This window comes from Myotis nattereri (assembly GCF_964212035.1).
Source record: "Myotis nattereri genome assembly, chromosome: 1".
In the NCBI taxonomy this organism is placed as follows: domain Eukaryota; kingdom Metazoa; phylum Chordata; class Mammalia; order Chiroptera; family Vespertilionidae; genus Myotis; species Myotis nattereri.
The window spans coordinates 181258878-181276008 of record NC_138075.1 but is presented as its reverse complement, the minus strand read 5'-3'; the positions used below and the strand labels follow the sequence as shown (position 1 = coordinate 181276008).

Here is a 17131-nt window from a genome sequence, read left to right as displayed (position 1 = left end):
TTTCTAGGAGGAGTTTGAAAATATAAACCAGGTAAATTAAGGGTCATTATTCATATTTTAAATAATATGTAAGATAATAAATGGGCTACTATACATTTATATTAGTTCAGGTGTTTTAAAGGGACCAAATAACAGTGACTTAATTATGACAAAGTTTGAGCTGGTGAGCAGCTTGGAGCTATTCTTCACAGAGTTAAGCAGGGGTCAAGGTTCCTTCTCTCTCTCTCTCTCTCTCTCTCTCTCTCTCTCTCTCTCTCTCTCTCTCTCTCTCTGCCTCTGCCATTTCCTAGAGTATTTTATGCTTTATAGATGAATCTTACTGATACCAAGCCTGACTTGTAGCCAGTGTGGAGGAGGCAAGAAGAGATAGACAGCAAGCAGCTTTCTTTCAAGCATATGAGCCATCGGCCTCATCACTTCTGCCCCCCATCCCATGGTCCAGAGTTAGTCATGTGGCTTAGCTGAAAGTCTGTGCTGTCTAGTATCTATCTGGATGCTCATGTGCCCAGTTAAAACTTTATTTTAAAGAGGGGAGCCCTAGCAGGTTTGGCTCAGTAGATAGAGCGTTGGCCTGTGGACGAGGGGTGCTGGGTTCGATTCCTACCCGGGTTGTGGGCTCAATCACCAATAGGGGGCATGCAGGAGGTAGCCAGCCCATCGGTGATTCTCTCTCATCATTGATGTTTCTTTCTCCCTCTCCCTTCCTCTCTGAAGTCAATAAAAATATATTTAAGAAAGTAATAATAGTAAATGAAGAGGAAGGCACTGGACAGGTGGCTCATTTGGTTGTGGGTTTGATTCCCGTCAGGGCACATGAATGCATGAATAATAAGAACAACACATCGATGTTTCTCTCCCTCTTCTGCCCCCCCCTTCCTCTCTCAAAATCAATAAATTAAAAAATTAAAAGATGAAGGGATGGATTTGGGAGACAAGGCTTTGCCACAGTTGAGGAGGAATCAAGAAACCTAAAAGAATAAAAAAATAAAAGGTAGGAATTTTTGTTCATTTGTTTATTGCTGTACCCCCAGTTCCTAGAATAGTGCCTGGCAAATAGTAGGTGCTCAATAAATAATTGTTGAATGAATGAAGGTACAAATAATCAAAAGATACTGCCAATGGAAGATCAGTTAGAAATTACTGAAGATACTGTTATACATAATATATAGTGAATCAGTGTTTTGTTTTCTAAATATTTGATTGATTAACAATAAACTTTTCAAGCAATCCTTATGGAGTAATATAGGAAGTGAAAATTTTAATGTCTGCAATTTCAAAAAATGAGTCAGAATTATCCTATCCTCTATTTATTATGGAAATAATTAGGTGTATATTTTGACATTACACAGGAAAATTAAGCAGTTTCCAAATATTATAGCATACACCTGCCAGAATAAAGATTTTGAAGTAATTTTCAAAGGGTGCAGTATTTTATAACATACCACAAGTCTATTTTATGTTAGCTTTGAGGCTCTCAGAACCTGCTTTGTTTTTCCTCACTAATGGATTCCTTGTGTGATTTAAGATACTTGGCCTCCAACCTACTTTTCCAGAAGACTTGTAAGTGTAATTTTAAGCCATTTGCATTGTTGATTGGCTTTCTTAACTTGGCCTTTATTATAAAGTAAAAGTTCTTTCTGATTTTCTATTAGTATTGACTTTACAGTCTTACAGGAAGCACATATAATACATTTATTTTTGTCAAAAACTAAAATGTTCTCTCTCCTAATGTTAACTGCCTCACATATTTCAAAAACAAACATATGTGATAACGTTGTAGTAAAATATGGCACATTAAGACATGTAATAGGAAGCATTCATCCAGAAGAGAGGACATGAACTGTAGTTTAAAGGAAAATTTAGAATGTGCTTATTTGATGTATTTAACTATCATAATATTTAATACCAGAATAAATTACATGACTCTTATGGCCTATTATATATACTCCTGAAAGAGCCTATAAAATCAGATCCATGTTTCTGTATATGTTTTCAAGCAGCAATTAGCTAACTTTTGTGTGTGAATTTAGTTAAATAGAATCTCACTTATGTAGAAGTACTTATAGTTTTCAAAGAAATTACTTTGATTTTCAAATAAATTCTGACTGAAAAATCTTTTGGGATTAATAAAGTTAAAGTTTGAGGATAAAACATAGGTTTGCATTATAATGCACACTGGACTTTTTAAAGAATACAGTATATTATAAAATCATAGTTTCAGATTATTTTTTGTAGTTTGGCCCTTTTATAAGTGCTTAGCTGTCAGCACAGCAACTTGGTAGAATTTGTCATTCTTTATAACAAGTATTTGGCCAGCAAAAGAATGTTTAGTGAGCACCAGCTCTATAGTCCAATCAACTTTCTATTTTAATTTTTCACTTTGAAGTAATTCTGTTCAAGTATACAAGTTCATACAAGTGAGGCTTTTAAAAAAGATTTCACTATAAAAATTTTCTGAAAACCATAAAATCAGGAATCTTGATGTTTTATCTTCATTTTATTTTAGAACATTGGGGACACCCAGTGTTCAAAGCACTTTAGAAAAGAAAATCTAAAGAGAAATTAAACCATATTAATAGCATTTCAGGTAAGAAAGTAATAAAATAATCACATATTTTCTTGGAATTTATTGCTTCATAAAGCCTGACCTCTAGTTAAACTGCCACTGGTAAGTATCTTTAATGTCTGCATATCTTTTTCCTCAGTTTTTTATTTTGAAATTTTTAAATGAATGGAAAAGTTGAAAAAATAGTACAGTGAACACCTACCTATACACTCTTCATACCTAGAGTCACCAATTTTGTCACATTTGTTTAGAAAAACTAATAAAAATAGTTTGCTTAGAGAAAATAGATACCTGTGTATGCCACTTGTCCTGTTTTAATTTAGAAACTTACTATTTCTATATTTTTATTAATAGGTAATTAGAACATAAAAATATTAAATAATTTGGAAAGGGGAAGACTTCTAAAAACTTCACTAAATATGACTGAAATTTTGAAGAACATCTTTTGAAAATACATTACGTAATAGCCTAGCTTTGACACGAACGGTAATCATAGCATTAAAGGAAAAACAATTGTAGCCTCTTTAAAACCTGTAAATATCCAGACTTTGAGGACTTACAAGTAATAATGCTATTGGCAAATCAAACGTAAGCTCATTTTCTAAAAAGAAAAAACAGAGAGTAGGACAACTCATATGATTATACCAGATTATGCCAAGACCTGATTTAACTAGTGTTTCTTGCCTGGGTTTCAAATATACTTGGATCTCTTACATATTTAATATAAAGGCAGTGTCTTTGATGTGCTTTTCTCCCCCTTGTTTTTTAAAGTTGTAGACATGGTCCATTCATAGGCATGTATCACTATACTTCGCTTGAGTAATAGTGAATTATTTTGTGGCAAGAATATTATCAACCTGGAAGCTGATAAAAGATGAAGTATATTCTAACAAAAATAAACAAGTTCAGGGCAAGGGGATAAGCATCATAAATCTTGTGTTGAAATCAGAGTCTTTAGTTTCAGTGAACATGTAAGAACAGGAAAAGTGAATGTGTTGGAGTTCAGTTAAACAAAATGTGGATAGTATATAGTGCATGGAAATTGAAGACTTATTTTGAAGCATCTAGGTCCATAAGTTGAAAACTGGCAAGCAAGGAATATTGCTTAAATCAGTTAGAAACAATACTTAGCTAAAAGGTGGCAGCCCATTGGCTCAGGGCTCACTGTTATTTCTCTTTTCCTCCATTCCTTCTAGTTGATGATTAACTTTTTTGGGTTGCATTATTTTTGGTGTACAATAGTGTGCTGTGCCATGGATAAGAGGCTTATAAAGAGAATAAGGTAAATTATAGAATGTAAAAGTCAAATTCTGTACTTGTTAGTTCTCATTATAATTAAAGGAAGTACATTGGCAATAGGCCTTAGACCTCCAATAATGTGGGGCTAAGAACGAGGGGAAACTATTATTTATCTAGAAAGCAACATGAGCCAGCATTTTGCTTGCTGCTTTGTTGTGAAAGATGTATATTTAACTGGGATGAGTAATCCTTGTAGTATTTTAAGTTGATTTTTCACAGAGAGGAAGGGAAAGAGAGAGTTAGAAACATCGATGAGAGAGAAACATAGATCAGCTGCCTCCTGCACATCTCCCACTGGGGATGTGCCCACAACCCAGGTACATGCCCTTGACCGGAATCGAACCTGGGACCTTTCAGTCCACAGGCCGACACTCTATCCACTGAGCCAAACCGGTTTCGGCATGTTGGATAGATTTTGTATCAGTATTCTTACTAGTAGGAATATTAGAATGAAAAATAGTTTATTTCCAGTTTTCTTACCTATACTGTTGTGAAATCAGATGATAATTTCACAGAATTTGGGGGAATTGAAAGTGTGTCTCTCCCCTTCTTTAAATAAATAATAGCATAAGAAAAACCATAGTATTTGGGAGAACAGCTAACTTTTCTCTTTAATTCATTGCATTAACTCAGCAATGTAGTGATCACCAATTAGAATAGCACACATGAAAAATACAAACGTGGCATAACGTGTAAAAAGAGAGGAACTGACGTGCTTTCCTTCCTTCTCCAGTCCTTTGTTAATAAGCAGTTGTCAGTGTCCTGCCCACACAGCTTTCTTTTGTAAACTTTATTTAAAAACCAGTGATAAGTATGGTAGCTTTTACAGAATTTTGTTTTTAAACAACTTTATCATAAGCAATGATGAAAGCTGTTTGTTCCTTTAGATTTTGGTAGATTATTTGTTAAAGTGATGTAAAACATAACTCATACCACAACTTGTCTTTGCATGCATTTTTATATATTTGTAGACAAATAGTGTATTCTAACACAGGAGTTGGCAAACCATGGCTCAATGGTCAGTTTTTAAATCATGTGTGAACTTAGAATGGTCTTTTAAAGGGTTGTAGTAAAAAGAAAAAACAGAATATGCAGCAGAAATCATGTGGCCCTCAAAACCTAAAGTATTTATATCAAACATAAATATCTTATCCTTTACAGAAAAAGTTTGCCAACCCTAAAATATAAATACATAACTCTTAAGCTTGGGAAGTTCCAGTTCCAAGTGAGGAGGTGTAATGACATGACCCCCCATCTCTCTCAGGAATGCCGCTCTTAAAAACCTGCACAGAATGCATGGAGCAGCTGTTCAAAGATTCTGAAAAGTAAATAGTGGCAGGCAAATTAGGGAAGACCAGAATTTGAAGTACCACCAAACTGGCTGTGGGTTGGCCATTTTCCCCTTGTGTTGTCACATGGCCTGGTCTCAACTTAGACTGAAACCCGGTGGCAGACAGCAGTGCAGGCAGAGAGCTCCAGGCTTTAGAAGTAGAGGCGTGGCTCCTAGTAGTAGCAGTGGTGCAGAGGAGGATATGGTTTCTTACTTAAAATGGGCAGGTAGGGGAGCCTCCCTTTGTGACTAGAGGATCTGTGGTCACAAGAGGATGGGGCACACTGCATTTGTTTTTTTTCTCTTTCTGTCTGCCTACCAGTTGGCCCCCACTGCAGGAACAGTTGCAGACAGTGGCAAAATGGGAGGTAAATAAAGCTCCAGCTTTCTGGGCAGACTGCCGAGAGGGAGAGCCCAGGGCACCAGAAAGTACCGGGGAGATCAGGGAGGATGGGAACTTGGGAAAGGGACCTTATGAAGCTATTCATGTCTTAAGAGGCATGAATGATAGTATCTCTGTAATGCTCAGAACAGAGCTTGAATAAGAGTAAACCTAATAAACAGCTAGTTAATAAATCAATTATTATTTTCTTTGGTGTTGTATAGGAAACACAGATTATCTTCCTTTCCTTGGTTTAGATTGTTAGGAGTCATGGGGATTAAAAAAAGTATTGGCCCATCTGCAGCAACCATATGCCAGGCCACACTCATTTAATCTTAGGACATTGCACTTGAAAGGGATTTTGGAGGTCAGATGTTCTAAAAAGTAAAGTAGCGGCACTCCCTGCAGTTCCATTTAGAGATGATCAGTCATCTGAGGCTGTCAGTGCACTTACAGTGAGAGCTGGCCACTTCTGGAGGGTCATGTGATTGTCTAACAATCATGTATACATAATTTGTCTTTTTTTTTCTAGCCTCTGTAAAATGTAAAAAATTAAGTTGAATCCTTTTTTCACACTGTAGTTCTTAGTCATTCAGAATATTTGAATAGACTTAATTCTGTTCTGGCGATTCTCAAAGTGTGGCCCCAGGATCTTGCTTAACTGACAAACTTTTCTCAGGACACCTGCTTCTCTCTTCCCCTTCTTTTAATCCATGAAGATATACCCTAAATTTTTTGTGTGTGCCTGTGTGCATTTTTCTGGAATGAGGTTTGATAACCTGAAGAACATTTAAGAATCACTGCTTTAGACATGCTCTCAACTACAATTTGTCCTGCATACATTTGTATCTCAAGGGAACAGAAAATGTTTTTTAATTTTCTCATAATGGTAGAAAGTGATTGAAGACAAAGTTTAGGAATTTCACAGAAAGAGGAAAATCTGAGAGTTAAAGCAAAGAGGTAGAGTTCACCTATATTCGCTGAGCAAACCTCCTGATTTCTGTGGTAAGTCTTCCATTTAGTCTACTTAGGGAATTATTTCTGACGTAATAAGAAATGTTAAGCAGAAGGTAGGATTCAGTGAAGCAGTCTTTTCTTGAAAACATCTATGCTGCAGATGAAGAATAACTATTTTGTCCTGCAGTGGATAATTATCTTAGCTAAAGATAGATAGTATTGTGACTATTATATATTCAAGTGCATACATTATACACACACAAACAGATATAGTTCAGTTAACCTTCAAGGTCAACCCAGTCCTGTTTTGTTGTTTTAAGCTGCTGTATCAAGTCTCATGCTCTGCTGTTGAGAATAGAACAGGTATTGTCTCCTCATAATGGTCATCCTTGACTTCCTTCGTAAGACCACAAAATGCAATTGCATGGGAAAACACCACTGGAAGGGCGGAGTAACTGATGTCGCTTTCATGAGTTATCTCTAGATTGTTACCAGCCCAAATAAATTCCTCATGCATGCATGCATTTTATAATTGTACATAGCTATCTTGTCATCAATAGCCAATTAAATAACCACAGTTATGCCCATTAAAATATATAACTTTTTAATAATTTTGCAAAATATCTAAAAGAAAAAATAAAATAAAGTATTATGGCTACAAATATATTTAATTCAGTAGAGACATAGTACACAGTAAAGATAGAGGTGATAAAATTTGGATAAAAGTATAAACTATTATAAAACTTAATGAAATTGAAATCATTCTGCTGATGAAAGTTACAAGGGAAGTATTTGTTTTTCATTTCTAAAGCCATGTCATTATTAGCTTACTATAGGAATGGCAATATAGGTCAGCAGAAATTATGTAGTAGTTACAAAAATCTGGTAAGTTTTTCTATACTGATAAAGAGCTAATATGCTAATGGTCGATATGCTGTAACAGGTAACAACCAGGTCATTAGCATATTAGTTGGCGTGTTGCTCTGGAGAGGGGGCAGAAACGGGGAGGTGCCCGGAGGAGGCGGGACCATCCCGTGTGGGGAAGGCAGGGGTGAGAGCGCATAGCGCCCCCTCTCACCAGTCCTTTGCCACCCACTGCTTGCACTCTGAGTGCCCGCGGCCCACCTGCCAGGGGAAGGAACACAGCGCATCAGGCGAGAGGCTTCCATGCCCTCCTCCGGTGCCATGATGGGATGGAGCCACTGTGTTGCTCCGGAGATGGCGAGGAAGGGAGGAGGAGCCCAGAGAAGGTGGGACCAGCCCTAGGCGACTCGAGGGACTGAGGGCGGGGCTTGAAGTGGCCAGAGAAGGCCAGAGGGTTTGGGGGCTGGGCCAGGCGTGCTGGAGCTCTGCGTGGACAGGGTCGGGTGTCAAGGCAGGGCGGCGTGCGTGCGATTTCAAATTGCGTGCTGGGCTCCTAATTTAGTATAACAAACTATTTAAAAAGTTATGCTGCACATCTTGCTTTGTGTCTATTGCTATCCTAAATTTAGGGTAGATCTTTAACAAAGGGTAAGAGAACTTATTAGATACTAGAGGCCTGGTGCATGAAATTCACGCACACGGGGTGGGGGGAGATCCCTCAGCCTGGCTTGCACCCTCTTGCAGTTTGGAGCCCTCGGAAAGTGTCCAACTGACGGCTTAGGCCTGCTCCCCATGGGGAGCTCACTGACCACCAGGGGGCAGCTCCTGCGTTGAGCATCTGCCCCCTGCTGGTCAGTGTGCATCATAGTGACCTGTCGTTCCACTGTTCAGTCGATTTGCATATTAGCCTTTTATTATATAGGATGTGGTGACTGCTTCAGTTGATATAGAAGGAAGGTCAATTTGAGGTAAGGTGGAGGATTAAGGGGGAATGAAAGGAGACAGTGACACATGTTGATACCTTTGGCATTTTGTTTTGTTTTCTAACATAACAAATATAAGGTGCCTTGTCTGCCAGTCTGTGAGATCTATGGACTTTGGTAAGGTGAACTGAGCATTGCTTGATATTTTTCTTCCCAGATTGGCATCAAAGTGAAAATTCCTCTAGTAATGTCCTCACCCTCTTATTTAGGGTTTGGTACTGCATCTTGCCCAAGAGAGTATCAGGTAAATGTTGTCTGATGAGGATGAGAATATATTTTTTCCCCCGAGGAATTATCTTTATGGTTATGTGACACATTTCTCAGGGTCATTGGAAAATAGAAATCTTATTTGAACTTGAACTCTTACTGTGTGGTTTTTGCTTGTTACTCTATTATAAGTTTTATATGAATTTTAAAAAAATGGATTCATTTTGTAAAGTGCAAAATCTTCTAAATATTGAAATGTAATATAACTGGTTTTAACTGGGATATTTAAGAATCACATGTATTGAATTTGAATAATAAACATAAGGACTTTCCGAAGGTGTGAGTTTCCCAAGTTTTAGGAGTTTATGAATAGATCTTATTCCCTGCATTTATTGACTTGGTGTATTTTTACTAAATAGCAGGATAATTATTATTGCATAGAGTGTTAGCATAGCATCCTCAAAATGTCTGTGTGTGAGATTTGTGCTTGTCTGAATGTATGTAGTCAAGTCATTTTATTTTGAACTTGTGAAAGCATTAATTTCTAAACATTGTCTTTGTTTTCTTCAAAAGTAAATCAATAACCTCAAAAGAAAATATTACTTATTTCTTGAGGGTTAGGGGTTACAGATGTGTGGTGTATTCTGCCCCAGGATAAGTTTTGGGGAAATTATTGGAAATCAAGGAATCTCAAGTGGAACTACTTCAAAACACTGCTGTAATATGCTCTGTAAGGTAATTAAGTCTTGACATATAAAGACATGTAAATGTAGCCTTCTAAACGAAGAGTTATAGGCTTTTCTTTCACAGTAGGGACTCTTAATAAATAATTTACATTAGTTGAATATTTGAAAAATACTGTATAGAATAAGCAGTGATACAGTTACCAAAATTTGTATTGTTTTTTCACTTTCACATCATTAATGCTGTATATATATTTTTTAAGCTGGATATGTCAAGTGACCAGATAACTGCCAATCTGCAAGCTGTTATCAATGAAGTATGTAGGCACAGACCGCTGAATTTGGGTGAGTGGGTAGCAGGGCTAGACTTCCCTATAGCCCTGTGATACTTTAAAAATGTAAAATATTAATAAGACAATTAAGTCATATGCAACTACAATAGCAACAGTATATCCAGGTATTAAATAAATAACATTTAATTCTTCAAAGGATTCTTAATTGCCTTATTAACAAGTGTAGTTGTTTAGAGAGGAGACCTCTTTAACATTAGTGGGAGTACTCTACATCCTGAAACTTTTGTAAATTCCCACATGATTTCTACCATTAAATATAATAAATAAAATTTGAAGGAAAACGGTAACTGATTGTCTTAAACTTATAATGGCATTAAATAGAAAGTAAAATAAAACAGAAATGGTAATGAAGCCACACCATTCACTTTGTCACTGGCAGTAGCTCTCTAAATCTTACTTATTTCAGAAAAGAAACAAGGTTTTAATCATGTCGCAAGAACAGTGAAATGTGATCGAGGCTGTGTAGTAGACTAGGGCCCCTATCATTGCATACGTGCCACTCATTCCTTCCTGAGGCAAGTGTCACTCGCAGCTGTTTGAAGCCAAGCAAGTGTCTTTACCTTCAATGGCCTATCCACTTATAATTCTATCATTATAGGAATCTGTCACTTTGAGTTTTATATCCAGGTGTCTAACTACATCACAATATTTCACTATTTTTCACTTTCTTTGAGTGTTAAACACACTGGTGATAACTGCCTCATTTGCTAAATCTGTTGTCTTGGATTTGACCATAGTGCTTAGTAATGGTATGAATATGGATTCCTGTATTCCATGGATAACTGGTTTGAGTATAGGCTCCTCTGAGACTATAGGGAGTAGAATGAGAGATAGTAAATCTCTAAAAACAATGTAGTTATCTGGTTTTTGCCACTTTGAACAAAGTCCCTTAACATTAGTCATAGGAAAAGCCTTTTCATTTTTAAGGGATTTTATTAAATCTGTGTTGACTATTTATTTATTTATAAAATATATTTTATTGATTATTTACAGAGAGGAAGTGAGAGGGATAGAGAGTTAGAAACATTGATGAGAGAGAAACATCGATCAACTGCCTCCTGCACACCTCCTACTGGGGATGTGCCCACAACCAAGGTACATGCCCTTGACCGGAATCAAACCCGGGACCCTTCAGTCTGCAGGCCGATGCTCATCCACTGAGCCAAACTGGTTAGGGCTGTGTTGACTATTTTAAATAAATATTTAGACTATTTCCATCAAATGTAAATATTACTACCTTCTCTTTCATTGTTGACTTTGCAATAAAATAAATTCTAAGTGACCATATTCTGGAAGAGAATTATTTGTGATTATGTGTAGTTTAAAGGATAAATTAGAGTATAGCTAGTTTGTCTTCTACTCTAGAAATAAAACGATTTTTCCTTTCTAATACTTCAAAATATTAGTTCGGTAATGTCAGTACTTACAAGCTATTCCATGAGTTCTCTAAGGTTCATTGTTTTATGTTTATATTTGCTTATTAGGTATCTCTGGAATAAAATGAAAGTTGATTCTTCTCTTTGTTTCCAGGACCCTTTGTGGTACGAGCTTTCCTTCGTAGTTCGACAAGCGAAGGTTTGTTACTAAAGATGGAGCCATTGTTGCCTAAAGAAGTGGAAACCGAAGAAAGTAGCAAAGAAGCTGCCTGAAAGTGTTGTATTGTGAAATTATTCATAGTGGATGAAGAAGCAACAGAAAAATCATAAAACTATAATTTCTACATTTGGTGTCTTGTTATTCATTTATTTACTAGGGGCCCAGTGCACGAATTTGTGCACCTTGAAAGGAACTGTGGGTTGCAAAGCTGTGATAGGCACAGGGGCGGGTCTCAGCTCATCTTCCTTGCCCCCAGCCAGCCCCTCCCTCTGTGGCCCCTGGTCCCCTGTCTGCCGGCAGCCCCACTCCTACCGTCGCTCCCACATGCTGATGGCACCGGCCCCTCTCGCAACTCACTGATGGCGCGGAGTGATTGGGGCCGGCGCCAGCAGCAGGTGCGAGTGGTGGCTGCTGCCCCAGTTGCCCCTCAGGAGCAGAGGGAGGTGGAGAACCCCTCAGGGGCAATCAGGGCTGGCAGCCGCCACTTGCACCCACTGATGGTGCTGAGTGATTGGGACTGGTGCCGGGCACTGGCAGTGGGTGCTAGCGGTGGCTCTGGTGCCAGCAGTGGGTGCGAGTGGGGCCAGCGCCAGCAGAAGGTGCGCGGGAGCAAAGAATTTTCAGTAACCACCAGAGGCTTGCTCTGATGACAGCAACTGGCTCCCTGCCTTGGTCTTGCACCCCCTCTTACCTCCTCCACCATCCCATTGCACCCGACACCTGCCATGTTCCGCACATGCCCCTGGTGGTCAGTGCACATCATGGTGACCGGTTGTTCGGTTGTTTCAGTTGTTCCGGTCATTCCGCTGTTCGGTCTATTTGCATATTAGCCTTTTATGATATATGTATTTGTTTATTTTGTTAATCCTCACCTGAGGATATTTTTCCATTGATTTTTAGAGAGAATGGAAAGGAGGGGGAGAGACAGAGAGAGAGAAACATAGATGTGAGAGAGACCCATCAATTGGTTGCCTCTAGCACAGGCCTTAACCAGGGCCAAGGATCGACCCTGCAACCCAGGTACCTGCCCTTGGCTGGAATCGAACCCATGACCCTTCAGTCTGTGGGCTGATGCTCTATCCACTGAGCCAGACTACCTAGGGCTCTTTTTTATTTTTATTTACTAGTATTAATTTCAGAGAGGAAAGGAGAGGGAGGGAGGGGGGAGGGAGGGAGAGAGAGAGAGAGAGAGAGAGAGAGAGAACATCGATGAGAGAATCATTGATATGCCACCTCCTGCATGCCCCCTACTGGGGATAGAACCAGAAACCTGTACGTGTGCCCTGACTGGGAATTGAATCATGACCTCCTGCTTCGTACTGCATAGGTGGATGCTCAACCACTGAGCGACACTGGCTGGACTGGACTGTCTTACTTTTCGATCATCATACTTGGAAGTGGATTTTAACACTGGAAAAATCTTACAACGCTTTCAAAAATAAGAAAATAAAATTTTCTCTGTGTCTGAGCCTGCCTTTAGATCCCTTTAAATCTTAGAATTCAGCTTTTACATGCTGAATTACTGTTATTATAGCAGCAATTTTTAGCTTAATAACTTTCCCTTGAGAACGGTACCATCTGAGGGAAAAGAAACATCCTTATTCCCATAAGAGAGAGAATGGCGGCGGCGTGAACTACATCACAAACATGACTATTTTCTAAAGAAAAAATAAGGAAAATGTTGGAAAACATTCATACTAAAAAATTCTGAATGTTATTTGATATAACATGAATATAGAAAGTGACTAAGCCATTTAAATGTAGGTGTAAAATCTTTTCCTCTTAGGAATCAATGTATAATATTTATATTTTTATAATAACAATACTGTTTATTTTAATGGTGCTTTGTGATATGCAAGCACTGTGTGTAATGTTTTCATATACTTAATTTGATTCTGAATTCCTCTGCTTAATAGGATGTAATCACTGCTTGGTGTTTGTTGAATGAACATCCCAGGAGGTAGGTAGAACAACTTCCTTCATGGATGCAGAATCAGGCTAAGACGTTATATGTCTTTCATCAAGTGACAGTTTGCAAACTGGTATTGGTCCTAAAGTGTTCACTGGTAGGTGACAACACAGGAAGAAAAAAAAAATAAAGGTAGATAATTTTGTCATGCAGTTGCCAACTGTCCTTTCTTGGTAATGATTTTCCATATTCTGAGGATGTCTTTCACTTTTTTAGGGATATTCAAATGCCCTTTATGAAATAACAGTGCTGATAAATTTGTTGGTGGGTTTTAGTAATAGCCAGTTTATGATGAATATTTTGACAGCTCCATGTAAGTCTCCCAAGTTGTTTTTGAAATTATAGTGTTTTGAGAAGTCCAACTAACTGTGCAACCACTGAACCCCGGTAAGCTTTTTTTCCTACAGAGAAATTAAAATTTAAAGGCTGTTTACAAAAAAACAGCTAACTACATTAACTATAAAACAGTAATGGCAGTCACCTTCCATTTTGTGCTTTCCCTGCGTCCTCTTATTTCATCCTCACAGCAGTCCAGGGAGGAAATTTAAACTTGTAGGAGGTCCAAAAAGTGGCAAGCTAATATTCTAAACTAGGTCTGTCTGATTTTGTAGCACATTCTTTTAACCATTAGGCTATTTTACTTCCTGTTTGTATATTTTAAGGTAAATTAAACTAACTGAACACTTAAAATTAAAAAATATTGAATAATTACACTTCAGTTTCTTCGTATCTCTGATTATGGGGTTATAATGGCTGATGGGAAGAGAGTAGAAATAAAAGGGGTGGAAGGAGTGGGATGAGTGAGACAAGAGTAATGCAGGATGGAGAGAGAAAAGATATTTCCCACAATTACTATCTTTTGAAAGCTTACTAATTATTATTTGAAGATTCAGGTTCACAGAGTAGAAGCTCTATTGTATTTACTCTGTTAATCACAAGAAAATCTTGACAATTTTAGAAACACTAATTTTCAAAATCACATAATCCTACCACTCATAGGTAACTAGCATTAATATATTTTTAATGTATTTTTATTGATTTCAGAAAGGAAGGGAGAGGGCTAGAGAAAGGGAAACATCAATGATGAGAGAGAATCATTGATAGGTTGCCTCCTGCATGCCCTCTACTGGGGATCAAGCCAGTAACCCAGGCATGTGCTCTGACTGGGAATCCAGCCATAACCTTTGGGTTCATAGGTTGATGCTCAACTACTGAGCCATGCCGGCCAGAGTATTAAAATTTTGATGCTTTCCATTGTCTTTTTCAACTAACAGAACATTCACACACGTGTTGTTATCAACCAATTCCCCATATTATGTAAAATTTCATATGAAAAACATCCTTTTAATGGTTAAAAAATATCCCATCCTGTTGATGCTTTAATTTATGGAGTCATTTCCCAATTTGGGGGCATTTAATTTGCTTGGTTCTCCCTCCCCCTCTTATTTTTAATGCTTTAGAGAAATTTTTTGGGCAAAATTTATTTTCTCTATTTCTAGAAGTGACATTCCTGGCTTAAAAGATATGATATGGCTAAAGGTCTTATGTGTTAAAAAGGAACCTTTTGATCAGAACAAACCAGAACAAGGGAATATGGTTGGAAAACTTTCTCTGGGCAAGAACATTCAGGGTCTTATTAACTGGCCTATGAGTAAATAATTCCCTACCCTTCCGTTAGAGCAATTTCCCTACTGGTTAACTAGAAGTAATGTTGAGTGTTTATAACAATACTAGAGGCCCGATACACGGAATTCGTGCAAGGGTCTTGGCCCTTGCAGCCCAGGCTTTGTCTGGAAGGTCGTCCGGAAGGTTGTTCAGCTGTCAGGTCTAATTAGCATATTACGCTTTTATTATTATAGACTAGGGGCCCGGTGCACGAAATCCGTGCACTGGGTGGGGGTGGGGGGGAGAGTGTCCCTCAGCCCAGCCTGCCCCCTCTCACATACTGGGAGCCCTCAGGCGTTGACCCCCATCACCCTCCGATTGCCTGATCGGCCCCTTGCCCAGGCCTGACGCCTCCGCCAGAGGTGTCAGGCTTGGACAGGGGACCCCCATCTCCCCCCGATCACTGGCTCTGGCCCCCGCCCAGGCCTGAGGCCTCTGGCCCAGGAATCATGCCTGGGCAGGGGACCCCCATCTCCCTCTGATCGCTTGCTCCACCCCCCCGCCCAAGCCTGACGCCTCTGACCCAGGCTTCAGGCCTGGGCAAGGGGACCATCATATCCCCCCAATCCCCGGCTCCGCCCCCCACCCAGGCCTGATGCCTCAGCCAGAGGAGTTGACCCTCATCACCCTCCGATCACCAATCACCGGATCGGCCCCTTGACCAGGCCTGAGGCCTCCGGCAGAGGTGTCAGGCCTGGGCAGGGGACCCCCAGCTCCTCGCAGTTGCAGGCTCCGCCCCTGCCCAGTCCTAACACCTCTGGCCTAGGCGTCTGGCCCGGGCAGCGGGGACCTGCAGTGGCAGCGGGGGGCGCTGCGATCGTGGGCTTCGCTTTAGGCCCAGGCAAGGGACCCCTAGCTCCTGGGACTGCCAGCTTCGACCGTGCCCAGCTCCCATCGCTGGCTCCACCCCTACTTCCTGCTATCACTGGCCAGGGCGGCAAGGGCGCCTGATTCTCTGATCATGGCTGGGGGGCAGGGCAAAGGCGGCCCCAGGGCCGCCTTTGCCCTGCCCCCCAGCTCTTACCTCCCCCCTGGGTTTCTGATCACTGTCAGTGGCAGGGGGCTTCTTCCTGCTTTCCCTTTCGCCTCCCTCCATTGTGCCTACATATGCAAATTAGCCGCCATCTTGTTGGCAGTTAACTGCCAATCTGAGTTGGCAGTTAACTGCCAATCTTAGTTGGCAGTTAATTTGCATATAGCCCTGATTAGCCAATGAAAACAGTATCGCCGTACGCCAATTACCATTTTTCTCTTTTATTAGTGTAGATGCTTCTGGAAAACCAATAGAATTGTACTAGATAACTGTTTAAAAAATATTACTATTTTCTTAGCAGTAAATTATATTTTATATTTAAAAGGAGTAAAAACTTTCCATTTTAATAGTAAATGCTAATGATTCTCAAACTAAAGCCTGCATCCAAATAACTTGGAACAGCGGTTCTCAACCTGTGGGTCGCGACCCCTTTGGGGTCGAACGACCCTTTCACAGGGGTCGCCTAAGACCATTGGAAAACACATATAATTACATATTGTTTTTGTGATTAATCACTATGCTTTAATTATGTTCAATTTGTAACAATGAAAATACATCCTGCATATCAGATATTTACATTACGATTCATAATAGTAGCAAAATTATAGTTATGAAGTAGCAACGAAAATAATTTTATGGTTGGGGGTCACCAAAACATGAGGAACTGTGTTAAAGGGTCGCGGCATTAGGAAGGTTGAGAACCACTGTCCTATCCTATCCCAAGCCTTTGGTTTTTAAGATAATGCTAACACCATTAAATTTATGTGTGTATGTTTACATTCATAATGTTAATTAATGTTATATTACATCACTTCTAACAGTATGAAATGCCACATGCAAAAGATGTATCAAGATTTTTGTTAGAAAGTACACTGGTGATCATCGAATGATGTCCTTTTATAGAAAATCCCAGATTTTAAATAGTTTCCCAGAGGGTTGGAACGCAGAATTTAAATTATTTGTACATAGTGATAAACCAGGAAGCTAGAAACTAGTCCTGGCCCTTAAATATAGTGCTGATTTTTTTTCCATCTCAGTCTTTTAAAATCTTGATTTTATCACAACTTTACACCCTTTGTAAGTTGGCTAATAGGAGAATCTATTCAATAGTGATTTTAAAATACAAGTAGTTAATCACAATGTCCAGTAGGTGGCGATAATAATCTTTCATGCAACTTGAAAATAGTGGACTTACTGGTAAAGGATTGTTTTTTTCATTTGACTATACAATTAAATAGCAAAAA

The 17131-nt window shown here is 39.2% G+C and overlaps 1 protein-coding gene across 2 annotated transcripts in view; it reads left to right on the top strand.

Moving 5' to 3' along the window:
- Positions 1-11344, top strand: part of MRPL1 (mitochondrial ribosomal protein L1) — a 59653-nt gene extending 48309 nt beyond the window's left edge. For both annotated transcript variants that reach the window (XM_081091665.1, XM_081091664.1), the window contains exons 8-9: positions 9535-9616; positions 11155-11344. In XM_081091665.1, the coding sequence (XP_080947791.1) occupies positions 9535-9616; positions 11155-11273 (201 nt within the window). In that variant the 3' untranslated portion in view covers positions 11274-11344. The remainder of the gene's footprint in view (positions 1-9534; positions 9617-11154) is intronic.
- The last annotated feature ends 5787 nt before the right edge of the window (positions 11345-17131 follow it).